The 16885-nt window shown below is 39.1% G+C and overlaps 1 protein-coding gene across 2 annotated transcripts in view; it reads left to right on the top strand.

Annotated features, from left to right (window-relative positions):
- Positions 1-707: 707 nt before the first annotated feature.
- The window catches only part of Ctps (CTP synthase), a 140134-nt gene continuing 123956 nt past the window's right edge, over positions 708-16885 (top strand). For both annotated transcript variants that reach the window (XM_067143110.2, XM_067143109.2), the window contains exon 1: positions 708-992. In XM_067143110.2, coding sequence (XP_066999211.1) covers positions 827-992 — 166 coding nt within the window. In that variant the 5' untranslated portion in view covers positions 708-826. The remainder of the gene's footprint in view (positions 993-16885) is intronic.

Genomic DNA, 16885 nt, shown 5'->3' with positions numbered 1-16885 from the left:
TATCACCGGTAGGCGTGCACTGCCCGAATCAGCAACGTGGGGAAGTACCGGTACAAGCCAACTGAGAAGGGACTTATGCCCTCGTGAACGGGTATTTCTAGCAAGGGCACCGCGCTTACGGCGGGTAAGCTTTGACACCCGCGGTTTGAAATGATAATCTTTAGCGTCTGAGCACATGTTGAAATCATCTGAAGGCCATCCAGATTTCAATCCAAGCCTAGTATCTCCTCCAATGAGAAGAGCTGACGGGAGCTGTCAAAATTTACTAGAATAACAGCTGACGTGCTTAGATCGATTTCAATCCTCTTGAATATCGATCATGCGGATGCCGTGAGTGTGCGACGTTCATAGTCACCAATTTTGTCATTTAGTCACTAATACGAGTGATTTGTAATCAGTTATCGTTATCATGAAAGATATACCACGAAGAGATTTTGACTTCTGGCATAAACAAAAAAATGATTTTTATAATATTTCACTTCATCACCTTGACTTCGAGTAAATTACACGTGGAAACACGCATTTGCTGTAAGAAAAAGAATATTTTCGAAACCTATGCAAAATGGATACGTTCACATTATGGTGCTCCTGCAAATTATCTCCAAAAATGGAGAGTTGATAGATGATCGTTATGACTTGATGTACTTGTAGGAGTATTTCACAGTGGAATTAGATATCTGAATATTGGCCAACCTGCTTATCATTGCCGCGCATTCTCTCCCAGGTACGCTCTACTCCTGGATGCATGTGTGGCATGGTAGTTTGCAGGTAGTTTGGATGGGATGAAAATTAGTGAATTAATCAAGAACACTGTAAGAAAGGAATAATGAAATACATTCTAGTAACTGGTGGTGTGATTAGCGGTGTGGGCAAAGGCGTGATTGCGAGTTCTTTCGGTACAATACTAAAATGCTGTAACATTCATGTGACATCCATCAAGATTGATCCATATATAAATATTGACGCTGGAACATTTTCACCGTATGAGCACGGTAAGTAGACCAATTTGATTTTGATATAAGAAGCTGTAGTTGCATGACTTCTTGCATATCTATTTTTATAGTAGAAACTAACAGGCGGTTGATAACGTATGTGGTTACCGTTTTTTCTCATATATTTTGATTAAGGAATAAACAATATGAAGTAGGTTCAGGAAAGAGACGGTATTCAGTCAATTGCCCATTTTACCCGAAAATTGTATGGATTGAATATGTACCGCCAGTTGACTTACATGTACTTTTTACCGTAGCCTACATTTTCAGTACCGGTACACACTTGAGAAACACGTGCTAAAGCCGCTGGAAAAAAAAAAAAAAAAAAAAAAAAATCTGGGAAATCCCTCACCTTGGTTGTCAGTCCTTTATTTATATGGAGGCAGAAGTACTGTGGAATTGTGATTGTCCAAATTCGATCAACAATTACGAAAATACTAGAGAACCCTTCATATAACTACAGAAGTGTCCGCGTTTTTTCTTTCTAAAAATCTGATGACAGAAGGTGTAATTGGTTCCGTATGGTATAAATGGTTGCAGATATTACGATATGATATGTATTTTTTTTTTTTTTTAAGTAATCTAACCTCAGAGTCATAATATGCACAACATATGACGACCGTAGAAAACTTGAGTCCAGTATTGCTACTGTTTTTCATATTTCTCTTTCATCTTCCCTGGCAATCTCTTCCATTGTTAAAACTCTAGGAGGGTGGTTTGCAACGTGACTGCATTTAGTGCTCTCACCAGAACCTATATACTTGTCTTGATAAACATTGAAATATACATAACCTATACCGGTACCCACACATGCCTAAATCAAGTCTAAATTCTTACCCCTTGCTTTGCTCATCTGACAGGTTTTCTGTTTTTCACAAGAAACTGACCATTAAGACCAATGCCAATCAATTAATATGTAGGCCTCCATACACACCTTGGATGTCTAAGCCCCAACGCCATGCGAAATATTAGGGGTGGTGGATGATGCCGAGTGCACAGGCAGTTGATAACATTATGATAGAAATATTTTTTATAAACCTTGATAAAGGTAAATTAATTGTTCATTAAGTAACAGTAACAGTATTCAGTCAGTTACCCTTATTGTCGGCATATATGCTTTCTTCTGATCATTGGTGATGAATTAAAACTTGGCCACACATAAACAAAGCCTAACCCCTTATGTGTAGGCCTACTGCAAACAGGCTAATACTCTGACATTTCACACAAATTGACCATCATGGTAAATGGCATACATTATAGGCCTCTGTTCCTTAATATTTACCCTTCATAAAAAGTACTGTAAACTGGTAAACATTGTCTTTGATTTTTACACTGATAGTCAGCTTCTGTCCTTGTTGATAATCAGAATTGTGAGATGTTAGTTGCCATTCATTGCATTTGGGAGATAGTGGGTTCGAACCTCACTGTAGGCAGCCCTGAAGATGTTTTTCCGAGGTTTCCATTTTCACACCACTCTAGAAGGGTGGGTTCCAATGTGGCTACATTTAGTGCTCTCGCCAGAAGCTATTTGTGTTGATAAACATTGAAATTTAAATAGCCTATACACACAAATGTCTGAAACAAATCTAACTTCTTATACCTTGCTTTGTTCAGCAGACCAGTTTTCTGTTGATTAAGGCTGTTGTTGATATTTTGCTGCTCCTAGCCCTTCCTGTTCCATTTTGTTGTCATTCAAATTTCCGTCCCCTGTGTCACTCTACGTGGTGAATACACAAGAAAGAGCAATCATCAGAAAGATGAATTGGCCTACTGATGTTCTGTGAAATGGAGCAGCGAATGTTGGCAGTCTGATTTGTTGTGGTATGTTAGAAATTCTAAAAAGCATAATGGATAGACTAAATAAAGTTACATGTAGTTGGGGTAATAATAATGGCGTATGGCCTCCGGAAAGTCCTTTTATTGGTCTTTCGAGTTGATGGTTTATAGGCGACCTCAGCGTCTGTGAGGATGGGGTCTTAGCTAAGATGAATTGTAATGTTGAAGACTACACTAACACCCAGACCCCGAACCACAGGAATTTACCAATGAAGTTTAAAATCCGTGACCCGGTCGGGAATCAATCGCGGGACCCCTTGGACCAGCATGGCAATTAACCATGGAGCCAGACCATGTAAATTAATTGGGATAATTGAAGTACATTGGTGGGAAGAGTAGGATTTCTGATTTCTGATTAGGCTATTAAAGAATTATTAACAAAACGTCTTTGAGGGTAAATGCAGGAGTTTCAAATAATGAATATAGGGCAAAGGGAAAGTTAAGTTACTATGACTAGCATAACTACTTCTTTCTGGTATTTTTTCGTATTTTTTGAGGTTGGCACATGATGTTGATATGGCACAGTTCTACGGCCAGAGCCCCTTCCTTACGTCAAAATTATGTGGGGAGATGTATTCACTATTGTTTGTTGCTTGTTCCTGCGATGGTTTGTAAATTAGTGTGGTGTATTGCATGTAGACGAAGAGATGTTTGTTAAGACGAACACAAATACTTGTCCCCGTGCTAGAGGAATTGGCCTGACTGGGAACTGAACCCGGGGCCCTCTGATCTGAAGGCCAGTGCACTTGTCCGTTCAATCAATCGGCCATATATGACCAGCATATAGAATTATAATTGTCTGGATAGACACCAAGCCAGTATCCTCCTAGGTATACACTTTCTGACTCAAAAAATGAACGTACTGTTGTACAGGAGAACCAGACTTTATTACACTGCATCTCATGCTGTACCAATATAGTTGGTCTGTTATTGGAAATGATAAATTTTCCAGCTAATTCATTCCTGGTTGCTAGCGTTTTGCTGCAATGTGCTAAGTTGGGCTCATCAGTTGGTAAATAACACACCTACCAGAATGCATGGCTAGTGGATACTGTGGAGGCCATTGCGTAGGCTACTTGGAGCCACCAGCAGTGCCAGTGCACGATGAGAGACTTTCTCATTTTCAAAAATTGATGCCTGCCTGGCCATCAGATGATATAGATGCTGAGATTGCCATCTAGACAATAAGTGTAGATTCCCATAGGGAATCAATATGTATATCATCCCATGCTGTAGTAGTTCAAAATTAATATTTTTTGTTTTACTCTTTCAAATAGCGTATGGCTTTTTTTTTTTTTTTAGTGCCGGGAGTGTCCAAGGACCAGTTTGGCTTGCCAGATGCTGGTATTTTTATTTGACTCCCGTAGGCGACCTGCGCTTTGTGATGAGGATGAAATGATGGTGAATACGACACATACACCGAGCCCTCTTGTCTGCGGAATTAACCAATTATGGTTAAAATTCCTGACCCTGCCGGGAATCAAACCCGGGACCTCTGTGACCAAAGGCCAGCATGCAGCATGCAAAGAGTCATGGAGACTCTTTGCCAAGGCAGATGTTCAATAAATTTCCAATTTCTTTGCAATCATTTAAGAAAAGGCTAGGAAAACAACAGATAGGGAATCTGCCACCTGGGTGACTGCCCTAAATGCAGATCAGTAGTGATTTGATTGATTGATTGATTGATTGATTGATTGATTGATTGATTGATTGATTGATTGATTGATTGATTGATTGATTGATTGATTGATAATATGTTGGTCCTACACTAATGTTGACAGTAAATTTGCATAGTACTTTTTAGGGCAGTTTGTAACAAATATAATTTTAACACTTTCAAAAAACATAGAAATACATCCTTTAATTAAGTGTAGATAAATGTTCATGTAGTAAATAACCAAGAAATCCTTTATTTTGTTCATACGTGGGGACTTCCAAATTTTTCAGATGGGCACTTTTTCTGGTAGGAAGTATACATACAGTATCTTCTAGTTTAGCAGGTGATGAAGATAGATGATGTAGGGAAATCTAACCATTGTGATAGGAAAATGGGATACTATAGTAGGCCAAGGAAAAGAAGGTGATGGAGAGTATTGACAAGAAAAAGGAAATGGAGAGTATTGACTAGAAAAAGGAAATGAAGTAGGAAAGTGACCAGTAGACCTCTGTATTGATTATAATTTAGTCCTTGCCAACACATTGTTATTAAATCACAAAGGACAAATGTACATGACAAGATCTGGAAACAATGAAAGATAAACTAGATTATGGTTAGTCAGAGATTCTGATCCTAATGTTGGATTGCAATTCTTTCGTAGGAGCAGATGTGGACTCCAACCACAACTTAGTAATAATGAAGTTCAAAAGGTTGAAGAGTGGAAAAGAGTAGAACTTACTTTTCTGCAGTGCAGGTAAGTTCTTGGTGGCTCCACTGCAGACATCCCACAGCTCTGTGCTCTTTCGTTGCTACAACATCAATATACTATGGTCGTCTGGCAAAAAGTCGAATGAATGCGGGTTAAGAGGTGTACGGCTACCGCTCATATGCCCATCTGAGGTCTCGTGACCTGATATAAAACATCTGTTTCTTCCGGGACGACTCTTGTGAATTGAGGTGCTGTCGTGAAGCTTTGAAGTGGTAGAGCAATTATGCCTTAGTTACACATGTACTGTATATGCTGCACAATGAGCAGTTGATTAAGGAATATGCACTGATTGAGAGAGCTCGCATTATCTGGCACGGCTGATGTTTGTAGGGAGTATCTGTTACTCTTGCCATACTTACAAGCTGCTGTGTCTTCTCGTCAGACGCAGATAGTAACTCTTAGGGACACTCGATTAGTCTGGACAGAACTGGCTCACAGTGACACTTCATAGGTCAAAAGTGACAAGGATGCACAGTAAACACAGGAATTGAAGGGGAAGGGGCATATCATTTTGCCAGTGTAATTATGTTTATCCTTGTTAGTGATGGCTGGTAATTTGTGCAGGGATTGGGAGTTGAAGATAAATTATTTTATTTCATTTTCATTCATTCATCGATATAGCCATATGTGAGCCATATTTTACTGCCCTTCTGTCACAGAGACTAATGCCCTTCTCTTTGCATTCTCTCCAAAGATCTTTGAGTCTTTGGCTCCTCCTTCTTGCTCTTCCATCAAGATATGCTGTAGCTTGGTCAGTGGGCTTTCTGGTTACATCCCTCATTCCCGCAACCTGTACCTAAATGTTATTCAGTCCTGTATCTCCTCCTCCTGGACACTTACCTCTGCTAGGTCCTTGTGCACCTGCGTAAGCCACCTAGACTGTATTTTCTATTTTTATTTCAGCAGGAATATTCTTTTGGCCAACATCTCGGTTCATCCTTTTAATGTGTCCATAGAAGGTCTGTCTCCGTTTCTTCATGGTCATCGTAATCTTTCTGATAGTTTTATGGGGTCCTGATTCAATCGCATTTTATTGTATCACAGTTGGTAATGTCTGTGATATTGACTGATAATGGGTGGTAAAGATTCTGAACCTGGTGGGCGAAAGATAAGTTTGAGACCCAATATGGCGTGGCTCGGACATTGTCACAAGATACTCAGCAGTTCTGCCAACGTTGGCACGTTAGCCACTGAACCTAGTCTTGCATGGCAAGCAAAGGGGGTTTGAGGAATGCAGGCCCTCAGGTTAGGCCAAAAAGTGGCATGCAGACCTTCAGTATCCTCTGAACAAGACTGACTTCTGTGACAAAACCATTAGTCTACATTGGTTAGACCATTTATCTGGACAGATATGACAAAAAGCGTTAAGGTATGTAAGCGTCACCCAATTTCTAAATGCACGATTTTCTTGTATTTACCAAAGGAGTTGGTGGTGGTGGTGATTGTTGATTTAAGAGGAAGTACAACTGGGCAACCACCTCCTGTTAACACTACTCAGAGGTGAAAAGAGGAAGGGGTCCGACACTGAAAAATGATGATATCGGCCAGAGAAAGACAAGGGCCACAAAGGGCGTGAAAATAAAAGAGTAAGTGGAAGCAATGCTAGGACTCGGCTAAGGGCCCATGGCTGCTAACCCACACTCCCAAATGCATATTTTGGAAAGAGAAACTAGCATAGATAAAGGTTTGTAACATTACCTTAAGTAACAGATGACGACAAGGCCCATGAAGGGCGTGAAAACAGAAGACTCCCTTAGCCCTTGCGGCCAATTTTTGTTGCCTCTTACGACCAGCACGGGATACCGTGGATGTTATTCTACCACTCCCATCTACAGCAGGTGACAGCCCAGTGGCTAGACATGATGGAAGCTGTATCGGAAACAATTGAAAACTTAGCTGGCCAGTAGCAACATAGAAAATGGTTGCATATTGCAGATTTACCTAGTCTCTGTTCTCATTATTTTATACTAGCAAATGGACCAGTGCTTCGTTACGGTATTCTATATTGTATTCAGATATCGAAGTAAATTACTGTACATGCAGTGAATAAGATTCTTTTAAATTCCATGTCTCTTAACGTTATCCGAAAAACAGCATAGGGAAGTTCACATACGTAGTTTCCAATGTAAAATGCGAGTTGCAGAGTTGTGACTATAAAGGCAGATCCACCTGCCTACTGCCATTCACAATAGAGTTGGGAATATTCATTATACTGGCAGGCCCCTTTTTCTAATGTCAGTCAGCTTACTGCCAGTCACACAGAGTTGGTGAGTTTCCATTATAACAGCAGGCCACTATGCCTATCGTCAGTTACTTTTTAGATGGGTAAATTTGTTTATAATGGCGGGCACCCTTGCCTACTGCCAAATACAATCGAGTAAAAGAGTTTTGAAAAAAAATACATACTCCCTAGCCTTCTGACAGTCAAATTGAGAAGGAAATTATTCATTACAATGGTACACAGGAGTTAGAGAAGGACCCCATTCATTCTGCCAGTCAAAGTCAATGTGGGGAGTACTGATTACAATAGATGCCCTCCTGCTGAGAGTCATTATTGATTTGTAAAGTATTAATTACAAAGGCACACACCCCCTTTCTAGATCGCTACAAATCGACTTCAGTGAATAAATATAGATCAACATACGAAAGTTTGTGCATTTTTAGCTTCATTTAAAGATTAACTACTCTAAACGGTACGTCATATCGACAAACGGATTGTACGATAACGGTCCTGGTCCTATGATATGTTCTTTTATCTCATCTTTTTATGGGTAAGATAGAGTTTAAAAAGTTGAATAGGATGAAATTTGGATGTTTTCTCACAGTGCATTACTTTTCAGATACATACGTGACAGTTACAAACATAGAATTTGGCTCACATATAGCTACTGGGTGGGCCAATGTTCAGGTAGAATTTGATGATCCTATCTTTCGGATAAGTGAATCAAACTACGAATTATGCGTGTAAAAAGTGCAAAATTTACATACAATCCAGAAATAGAGCCAAATTTAATGTATAAGGGATAGAGATACAACAAAACATCATAGGGGCAAAGTTGTAGATTACTCCAAATTGAACAGAGGTTGTGCCATCCGTTTTGTGGTACCACTTACCGTTTTGCAACATACCTTGAAAGGAAGGTCTAAACCATCATTATAATTTATTCCATATTTCAATATTTTTCGGGGGTAAAAATGAAAAATTTAAACACGTAATTTTTCCGCCGGTTACAGGCTGAAATTTCAATTTTCTAGCCTGTCTGGCAGATTGTGTCGCCATCTTGATTTGAGAGAGGGGGTTAAAAATGAGGACTTTCAGAAAACTTTTAAGCCCATGAAACCTATAGGTTATCGTTTTGGATAAATATATCTGACTGCGTTCTTATGCTGAGCCCGAAATTTGAGATAGTCAGCCCCCCTCAGGGTATTTTGAAAATTTTTTATTTTTCTAGGGATCGTGAAGTCATCAGCTTCTCTGGTACCAAGTTTTAAATTTCTAAGATGCTTGGAAGTGCCTCGTTAATTCACGTCTATTTTCATTTTTATACCTTAATTTATAAACATATACTGTATAGTATATATAGATCGTTCCAAACCGACTTCCATTTATTAATATATTTTGATATTAACATATGTATCACCCCTTCTCTAGGGGTTCTAGGGGTGTCTTGCCCCCTCAGTATTTTTTTCAGATAGTAGATAATATTTGTGTGCCTCCCACCCCAAAGCAGGCCGAACTTGTACTTTAAAAATATTCGGAGTGTCACTTGTACTTTAAAAATTCATCTCAGCAACCCCGAAAAGTATGGATTTGCGATTATTTGTATATATCACTAACCCCTCGCCCCCCACCCCCACCCAAAGGGGGCTGAATTTGGACTTAAATTCTGGAGTGTCACTATTCATCTCAGCGACCCTGAAATCTATGGATTCGACACTATTTTTGATTATTTTTATATATCATTCCCCCCTCGCTGCCCCATTCCAAAGGGAGCTGAAGTTGGACTAAAAATCTGGAGTGTTACTATTAATCTCAGCAACCCCGAATCAATGGATTCAACACTATTTTTGATTAATTTTATATATCACTCCTCCCTCGCCCCCCATCACAAAGGGGGCTGAACTTGCAGACTTCAAAAAAATCCGGAGTGTCACTATTCATCTCAACGAACCTGAAAACTATGTATTCAACACTGTTTTCGATTAATTTTATATATAACCCCCACCCCTAAGGGTGCTAGGGATGGCTTACCCCCACAGTGCTCGTCTCCAGATAGTGAGTTATGCGTGTACCAAGTTTCATTGATTTTGCTCCAGTGGTTTAGGAGGAAATGTGTCATTTACATACATACAAACATACATTCATTTTTGTATAAGTAGCTAGATAAGAATACTTACAGAGTGGAGTGGCTGTGCGGATTAACATACTATAGCTATGGAGCCAAAACTCTGCATTCGAGAGATGCGTGGGTCCGAGCTCCACCGTCAGGTGTCCTGAGAATGGTTTTCTATGGTTTACCATTTTCACCTCAGGCAAATGTCGAAACAGTTCCTATTCATAGGCCACAGATTATTCCTTCCACCTCCTTACCCAATTTCATTCATCGTCATTCAATTCAGCTTCATTAGCTCCTCAACTGAGGTTGACGTCAAGAAGGATATGCGGCCATAAAAACATGCCATTTAAAATTCATCTTGTCTCATCTTCTACCCCGTATCAGAAAAGAGGACTAAGGGATTGACATACATATCTATATATTAAAAGAGTTTACTAAAAACAGCTTTGGCAAATCCGTCCGTCCATTCTACTGGACTGATTTGCTTCATTTTTGTTTTAATCTCTCCGGAATTACCTGCCGGTGAATCATGAGACATTGATAGATCTGTTAGTTCAGCAAACTTTGATTAATCATAAAATCAAATCATTAAATAATCACTCCAATAATTGGAGGCGAAGGCTTACTCTAACTCGCAATACATTCTGCACTTAGCAGGTTGCTAAGAGACTAACACTTTCATTAATATTTTCATACAAGTATATGTACCCGTTTTTCGCACGGGAATTGGTAATGGATTTCACGACTCCTTCATGAATTTACGCGAAGTTACATGCCTGTATTTGAACGTTTAATACGGCATGTTAAACTGAAATTATTTTACGAAAGTACGTGGCAGTAACGTGAAGTACAATAAAGCTGAACAAAGTGGAAACAGAATAGGGTAGATCACATAGTTTATTGAACGATAAAGTTCCTGGTCCGAAGTCGGGTAATTCTCCCTATTTCTCGGTTACATATTGTTGTTCATGTGAAACCGGGAGTGGCACTGTGGCTGAAGAATCATGAAACCAATCGTTGACGATAACCTCCCTTATCTGTTCAATCGAAAAGAGTAAGATGGCTCTTTAGTTAAACCATTTAACCCAACTTGAAATGACATGACAGCCTGTAAAACAGTCCGTTAATGATAACTCCCTTGTAAGTAATTATAATACACTAGAGTCCCATTAATCCGAACCCCGTTAATCCGAAAGTCCGGCTAATCCGAACTGAAATATTCAATTAAAAAAAATTCTTCATATTGAAATGAAAGAACATATTATAGAATAAAGATTTACTTGCATTTTATTAGTCATATTTTCCTAGAATAACTTAATGTAAACATAATTACACATCATAAACGATCAATCACTAGTCGTTTATCTTTACAGAGTCTGTTTGTTTCTTTTGCCGTAGTGATTGGAACCTACTCAAAGATGCAGTGTTATTAAATGAACATCACAAGCACTATGCACAGTGCTAAAGTGTAACCCGTTACCGTCTTGTAGCAGTTTTAGGAGACAAGTTTTAACCTAGTTTTAGTCGTTTTCTCCTCTAAGGGTTCTTAACTAATACAGTATTTTATTAATGTAACTGCTAAGGAATGGACATTTTAAATTACTGTATGTACTGTACTGTAGAAACTATTTTCCTCAGACGGTTGATGCGCTGGCCTTCTGACCCCAACTTGGCAGGTTCGATCCTGGCTCAGTCCGGTGGTAATTGAAGGTGTTCAAATATGTCAGCCTCCGTAAAAGAACTCCTGCGGGAGAAAATCCCGGAACCTCGGCATCTCCGGAAACCACAAAAGTAGTTAGTGGGACGTAAAAACAATAACATTATTATTAGAAAATATTTTCCGGTTAATCAGAGAATTTTGTAATCCGAACAGACTCCGATCCCAATTTGTTCGGATTAACGAGACTCTACTGTAGAGGATTTTTATCCAACTTATTCAATACACAATACAACTCTAACACATGACAAGTTTAAAGCATAGACATGTTTTGATCCATTGGATCATCATCCATATCTAATAGATTTTTCACCTTCTTATAGATTCCATTCAATGGAACCACGATTGTATAGCTCTTAGAAGATTAACATCCACAACATCAACCTTAATATGATTTAACTATACTAAAACTAACAGACACATAAACAGTCAACAAAATTCTATTATACAAAAACCAAGAACTTTATAACAATGTTTACAATAAGGACGAGAAATATGCAAGAAAGACCCCAATTAGACGACATGACTCTTAAAAGAAACTTTTGTCATTACATTTTAATCATTTTATAACATTTTTATGGACTGATGATCCAAAGGATCGAAACATGTCTATGATTTAAACTATTCACGTGTTATTTTTGGAGTTAGCAACATTGTGTATTGAATAACATACATACATACATACATACATAATCATTAAAGACTTTTATGCCTTTCAGCGTTCAGTCTGCAAGCCCCTGTGAATTTACTAAACGTCGCCACAATCCTCTATTTGCAACTAGTGTGTGGCCTTATTTAGTTCTATACCTCTTATCTTTAAATTGTTAGAAACTGAGTTTAACCATCGTCGTCTTGGTCTCCCTCTACATCTCATACCCTCCGTAACACAGTCCATTATTCTCCTAGGTAACCTATCTTCCTCCATTCGCCTCACATGACCCCATCACCGAAGCCAGTTTATGGGTACAGCTTCATCCATCGAGTTCATTCCTAAATTAGCCTTTATATCCTCATTCCGAACACCCTCCTGCCATTGTTCCCACCTGCCTGTACCAGCAATCATTCTTGTTAGTTTCAGGTCTGTTACTTCTAACTTATGAATAAGATATCTTGAGTCCACCCAGCTTTCGCTCCCGTAAAGCGAAGTTGGTCTGAAAACAGACCGATGTAAAGATAGTTTCGTCTGGGAGCTGACTTCCTTCTTACAGAATATTGTTGATCGCAACTGCGAGCTCACTGCATTAGCTTTACGACAACTTGATTCAATCTCACTTACTATATCACCATCCTGGGAGAACACATAACCTAAATACTTGTAATTATCGACCTGTTCTAGCGTTGTATCACCAATCTGACATTCAATTCTGTTGAATTTCTTACCTACTGACATCAATTTAGTCTTCGAGAGGCTAATTTTCATACCATACTCATTGCACCTATTTTCAAATTCCAAGATATTACACTGCAGGCTTTCGGCACAATCTGCCATTAAGACCAAGTCGTCAGCATAGGCCAGACTGCTTACTACTTTTCCACCTAACTGAATCCCTCCCTGTCATTTTATACCTTTCAGCAGATGATCCATGTAAACTACGAACAGCAAAGGTGAAAGGTTACGGCCTTGTCTAACCCCTGTAAATACCCTGAACCAAGAACTCATTCTACCATCAATTCTCACTGAAGCCCAATTATCAACATAAATGCCTTTGATTGATTTTAATAATCTACCTTTTTCCATAGTCCCCCAGTATAGTGAACATCTTTCCCCTCGTACCCTTTCATATGCTTTCTCTAGATCTACGAAACATTAACACAACTGCCTATTCCTCTCGTAGCATTTTTCAATTACCTGGCGCATACTGAAAATCTGATCCTCACAGCCCCTCTGTGGTCTGAAACCACACTGGTTTTCATCCAACTTCCTCTCATCAACTACTGATCGCACCCTCCCTTCTAAGATGCCAGTGAATACTTTGCCTAGTATACTAATCAATGAGATACCTTGATAGTTGTTGCAATCCTTCCTGTTCCCTTGCTTATAGATAGGTGCAATTACTGCTTTTGTCCAATCTGAAGGTACCTTACCAACACTCCATGCTAATCTTACTACTCTATGAAGCCATTTCATCCCTGCCTTCCCACTATACTTCACCATTTCAGGTCTAATTTCATCTATTTCTGCTGCTTTATGACATTGGAGTTTATTTACCATCCTTTCCACTTCCTCAAGTGTAATTTCACCATCATTTTCCTCCTCCCCACGAGCTTGGCTGTTTGTAACACCACCAGGAAGATTTCCTTTTACGTTGAGAATATGTTCAAAATATTCCCTCCACCTCTCCAGTGATTCCCTGGGATCTATTATGAGTTCACCTGAATTACTGAAAACTCTGTTCATTTCCTTTTTTCCCTCCCTAACTGAGATTCTTTATTACTGTCCAGAAAGGTTTCCCTGCTGCTTGACCTAGCCTTTCCAGGTTATTACCAAAATCTTCCTACGACTTCTGTTTAGAACAACAACTATTTGTTTCGCTCTGTTTCTTTCATCTACGTACAAATCTCTGTCTGCCTCGGCTCTTGTTTGGAGTCATTTCTGATAAGCCTATTTTTTGCGTTTACATGCTGCTCTCACTTCATCGTTCCACCAAGATGTTCGCCTTTTCCTATCTTTACACACAGTTGTTCCTAGGCATTCCCTTGCTGTTTCTACTACATCATCCCTGTATACCATGCATTCTCTTTCTATATCCCGAACCTGCTTACTATCTACTGTTCGAAACTTCTCAGTAACCATATCCGTGTACTTCTGTCTAATTTCCTCGTCCTGGAGATTTTCTACCCTTATTCGTTTACAGACAGATTGCACTTTCTCTACCCTATGTCTAGAGATACTTAGTTCACTACAGATCAGATAGTGGTCTGTATCATCGAAAAATCCCTGGAAAACTCATACATTCCTAAGAGATTTGCTGATTTCGAAGTCGGTTAAGATATAGTCTATTATCGATCTGGTAACCCTAGCCTCCCATGTGTAGCGGTGAATTGCCTTATGCTTGAAGAATGTATTTGTAACAGCTAAACATATACAAGCACAGAAGTCCAGCAAACGCTTCCCATTCCTGTTATCTTCCATATCTTCCCCACATTTACCAATCGCCCTTTCGTATCCTTCAGTTTTCTTTCCAACTCTCGCATTGAAATCACCCATTAGCACTATTCTATCCTTGCTGTTGACCCTGACCACGATGTCACTCAATGCTTCATAAAACTTGTCAACTTTATCTTCATCTGCACCCTCACATGCTGAATACATTGAGACAATTCTCGTTGTAATTCCTCCAACTGTGTGTATTGAATAACGTGGATAAAAATCCTATATTTTAATTGTAATTTGTCAATACGAACCAATGACTATTTTTGTCATATGTAATACATTTAAGTAAGAATACATCTTGGGGTGGGATTTTGGGTCTTTGGCAAGCATGAAGGAAGGATATCATCTTTCTGCTACTTAAGGTATCGCTACACATACTATTTCTATGCCTTTACTTTTTCCAAAATATGTACACGGGGTATGGCAATACCAGCAAATAGATGGCATACAGGGACTGTAGAAGCAACTAGGAAATGTATTTGAATGGCGGTGTGTAAAGATGATCGAGTGGGAGAATATCTGGGAATGATATAATCAGGGCAGCTTGTGAACATAATTAAAAGGGCATGTTAAAAAAATGTATCAAACAAATTAATATAAATAGGATACAGTACAGAGCCAAACAAATAACAGTAGAGTCCAATAGGAAACCATGGAAATAACCTAGGAAGGCTAGTTGAAGTAACTTACGGAAGTCTTCCAAGTATAAAGGAGAATTCTTGATGAGGATACAGGAGAAAAATTAATAATGTTTTAGGTTGGCCTAAATTATTTGTATTTACTGTAGGTCCTTCAGAATGCCTGAACAGGTGAAAAAAAAATTAAAAATAGAATTCTGAAGATCTTAATCCGTCGAAATGAGAATGAAAAGAAGTTGAAATATTGGTAAATAAAATGTAAAATGTAATGTCTTTCTGTCCCCAAAAATAACCACCACCAACACAGTCAAGGAGATAAAAGATTCCCAGGTGGCAGGAAGTTTGACCTTTGGTGACCAGCACCGAGATGTCCCTCATCTCTCGTACACACGTGGTACTATTTAACTCATACGAAGTGAAGTGGCAAGATGCCATTACAGTAATACAATAAGACTATAACTTTGCGTGGAATAAATTGAACTAACATGTCGACACGATAATAGCCAATGCAAAGTGACTAATCATCTCACTGCCCCAGTTTAAAATGCGTTCTTACTTGATGATCAGTCAAGGCGATGCATTTTAAAGGAGGCTTAAAACTTAAATCTAAGGCGTGCGTTTTAGCTTAACATTAAGAATCAAAAACATAACTAAAACTACTAACTTAAAGTTATGTACATGGTCATAACCAAGGGATTTGGTGATTGAGAAATGATCAATAGTCCACTTCAAAAGGCTCCATACACTTTCAAGTAACACCGTGCTGATTGAATCAGTCTCTTTCATATTTTGTTTAGTAGCATTGGGATAAATTAGTAATTCCATATTCCATCTCAGTCGATATATGTTCATGACGGGAAATTAAAATTTGCTTTGTTCCATTCGACTCTTCTCTTCTCTTTTTTTTTTTTTGCATACCGAAATCCTTCTTTAATATCTCCCCCTCCCCCTTGAAAAAGAGAGGAAATTTCAATACACTGTCATTCCTTCAACAATCAAATTAGAACACTACAGCACGAAAGCATGATATAGATGAGGTCTGAGAATTACACGCATAGCCGATGATACGGCTTTATTAGAGATTTGTATGCTTTTGATACCCTTTTTATCCTGGACGTCTTCTAGTTGAACCATCACAGGTCCAAGTAATTGAATAATTCTTTTAGGGCTAGACCACCTTTGGCATAGCTTGGCAGTGATTTGGTCAGCTGCCGAACTGACTGGAAATATTCTTACCACCACCAGATCTCCAACCTGGTAGGAAACGGCTTTTCTCCCACGATTCAATCTTTTAGCCACACGGTTATGGGCTGTGACCAGATGTTCAATGACTTCTTTCCATTTCGCCTTCACGTCAATGTTCCTGGAGGACTCGGTCAATGTTCCTGGAGGACTCGCAAAGGTACTCGATGTCCCACTTCAGTTGGAGCGGATCAGGGATGCTCCTCCCTAAAAACAAGTCGGCTGGTGTGTGACGATGGGATTCATGTACTACATTATTGAAAGCCAGATTATTATCCCAATTGCGCTGATCAGCTCAGCGCTGTGAAAGGCACGCAGGCAAGATTTCAAATTCCGGTGGAATCTTTCAACGTGTGATGCTTTCGGGTAATGTGGGCTTATAAACACGTGCTTCACACCCCATTCGAAGCACAGGTGACGGAATTTATCACAGTTAAAGGTTGAGGCATTATCGGACACCAACACTTTCGGTGGCCCATAAACTCCAAATACGTGCCGGGAAAAAATCGACGAATAATTTCTCAGTAGGATGCTAAATAGTTC

Source organism: Anabrus simplex, chromosome 3 (assembly GCF_040414725.1).
Source record: "Anabrus simplex isolate iqAnaSimp1 chromosome 3, ASM4041472v1, whole genome shotgun sequence".
NCBI lineage: Eukaryota > Metazoa > Arthropoda > Insecta > Orthoptera > Tettigoniidae > Anabrus > Anabrus simplex.
The sequence above is the reverse complement of the archived record's forward strand: the minus strand, read 5'-3'. Positions and strand labels throughout refer to the sequence as shown.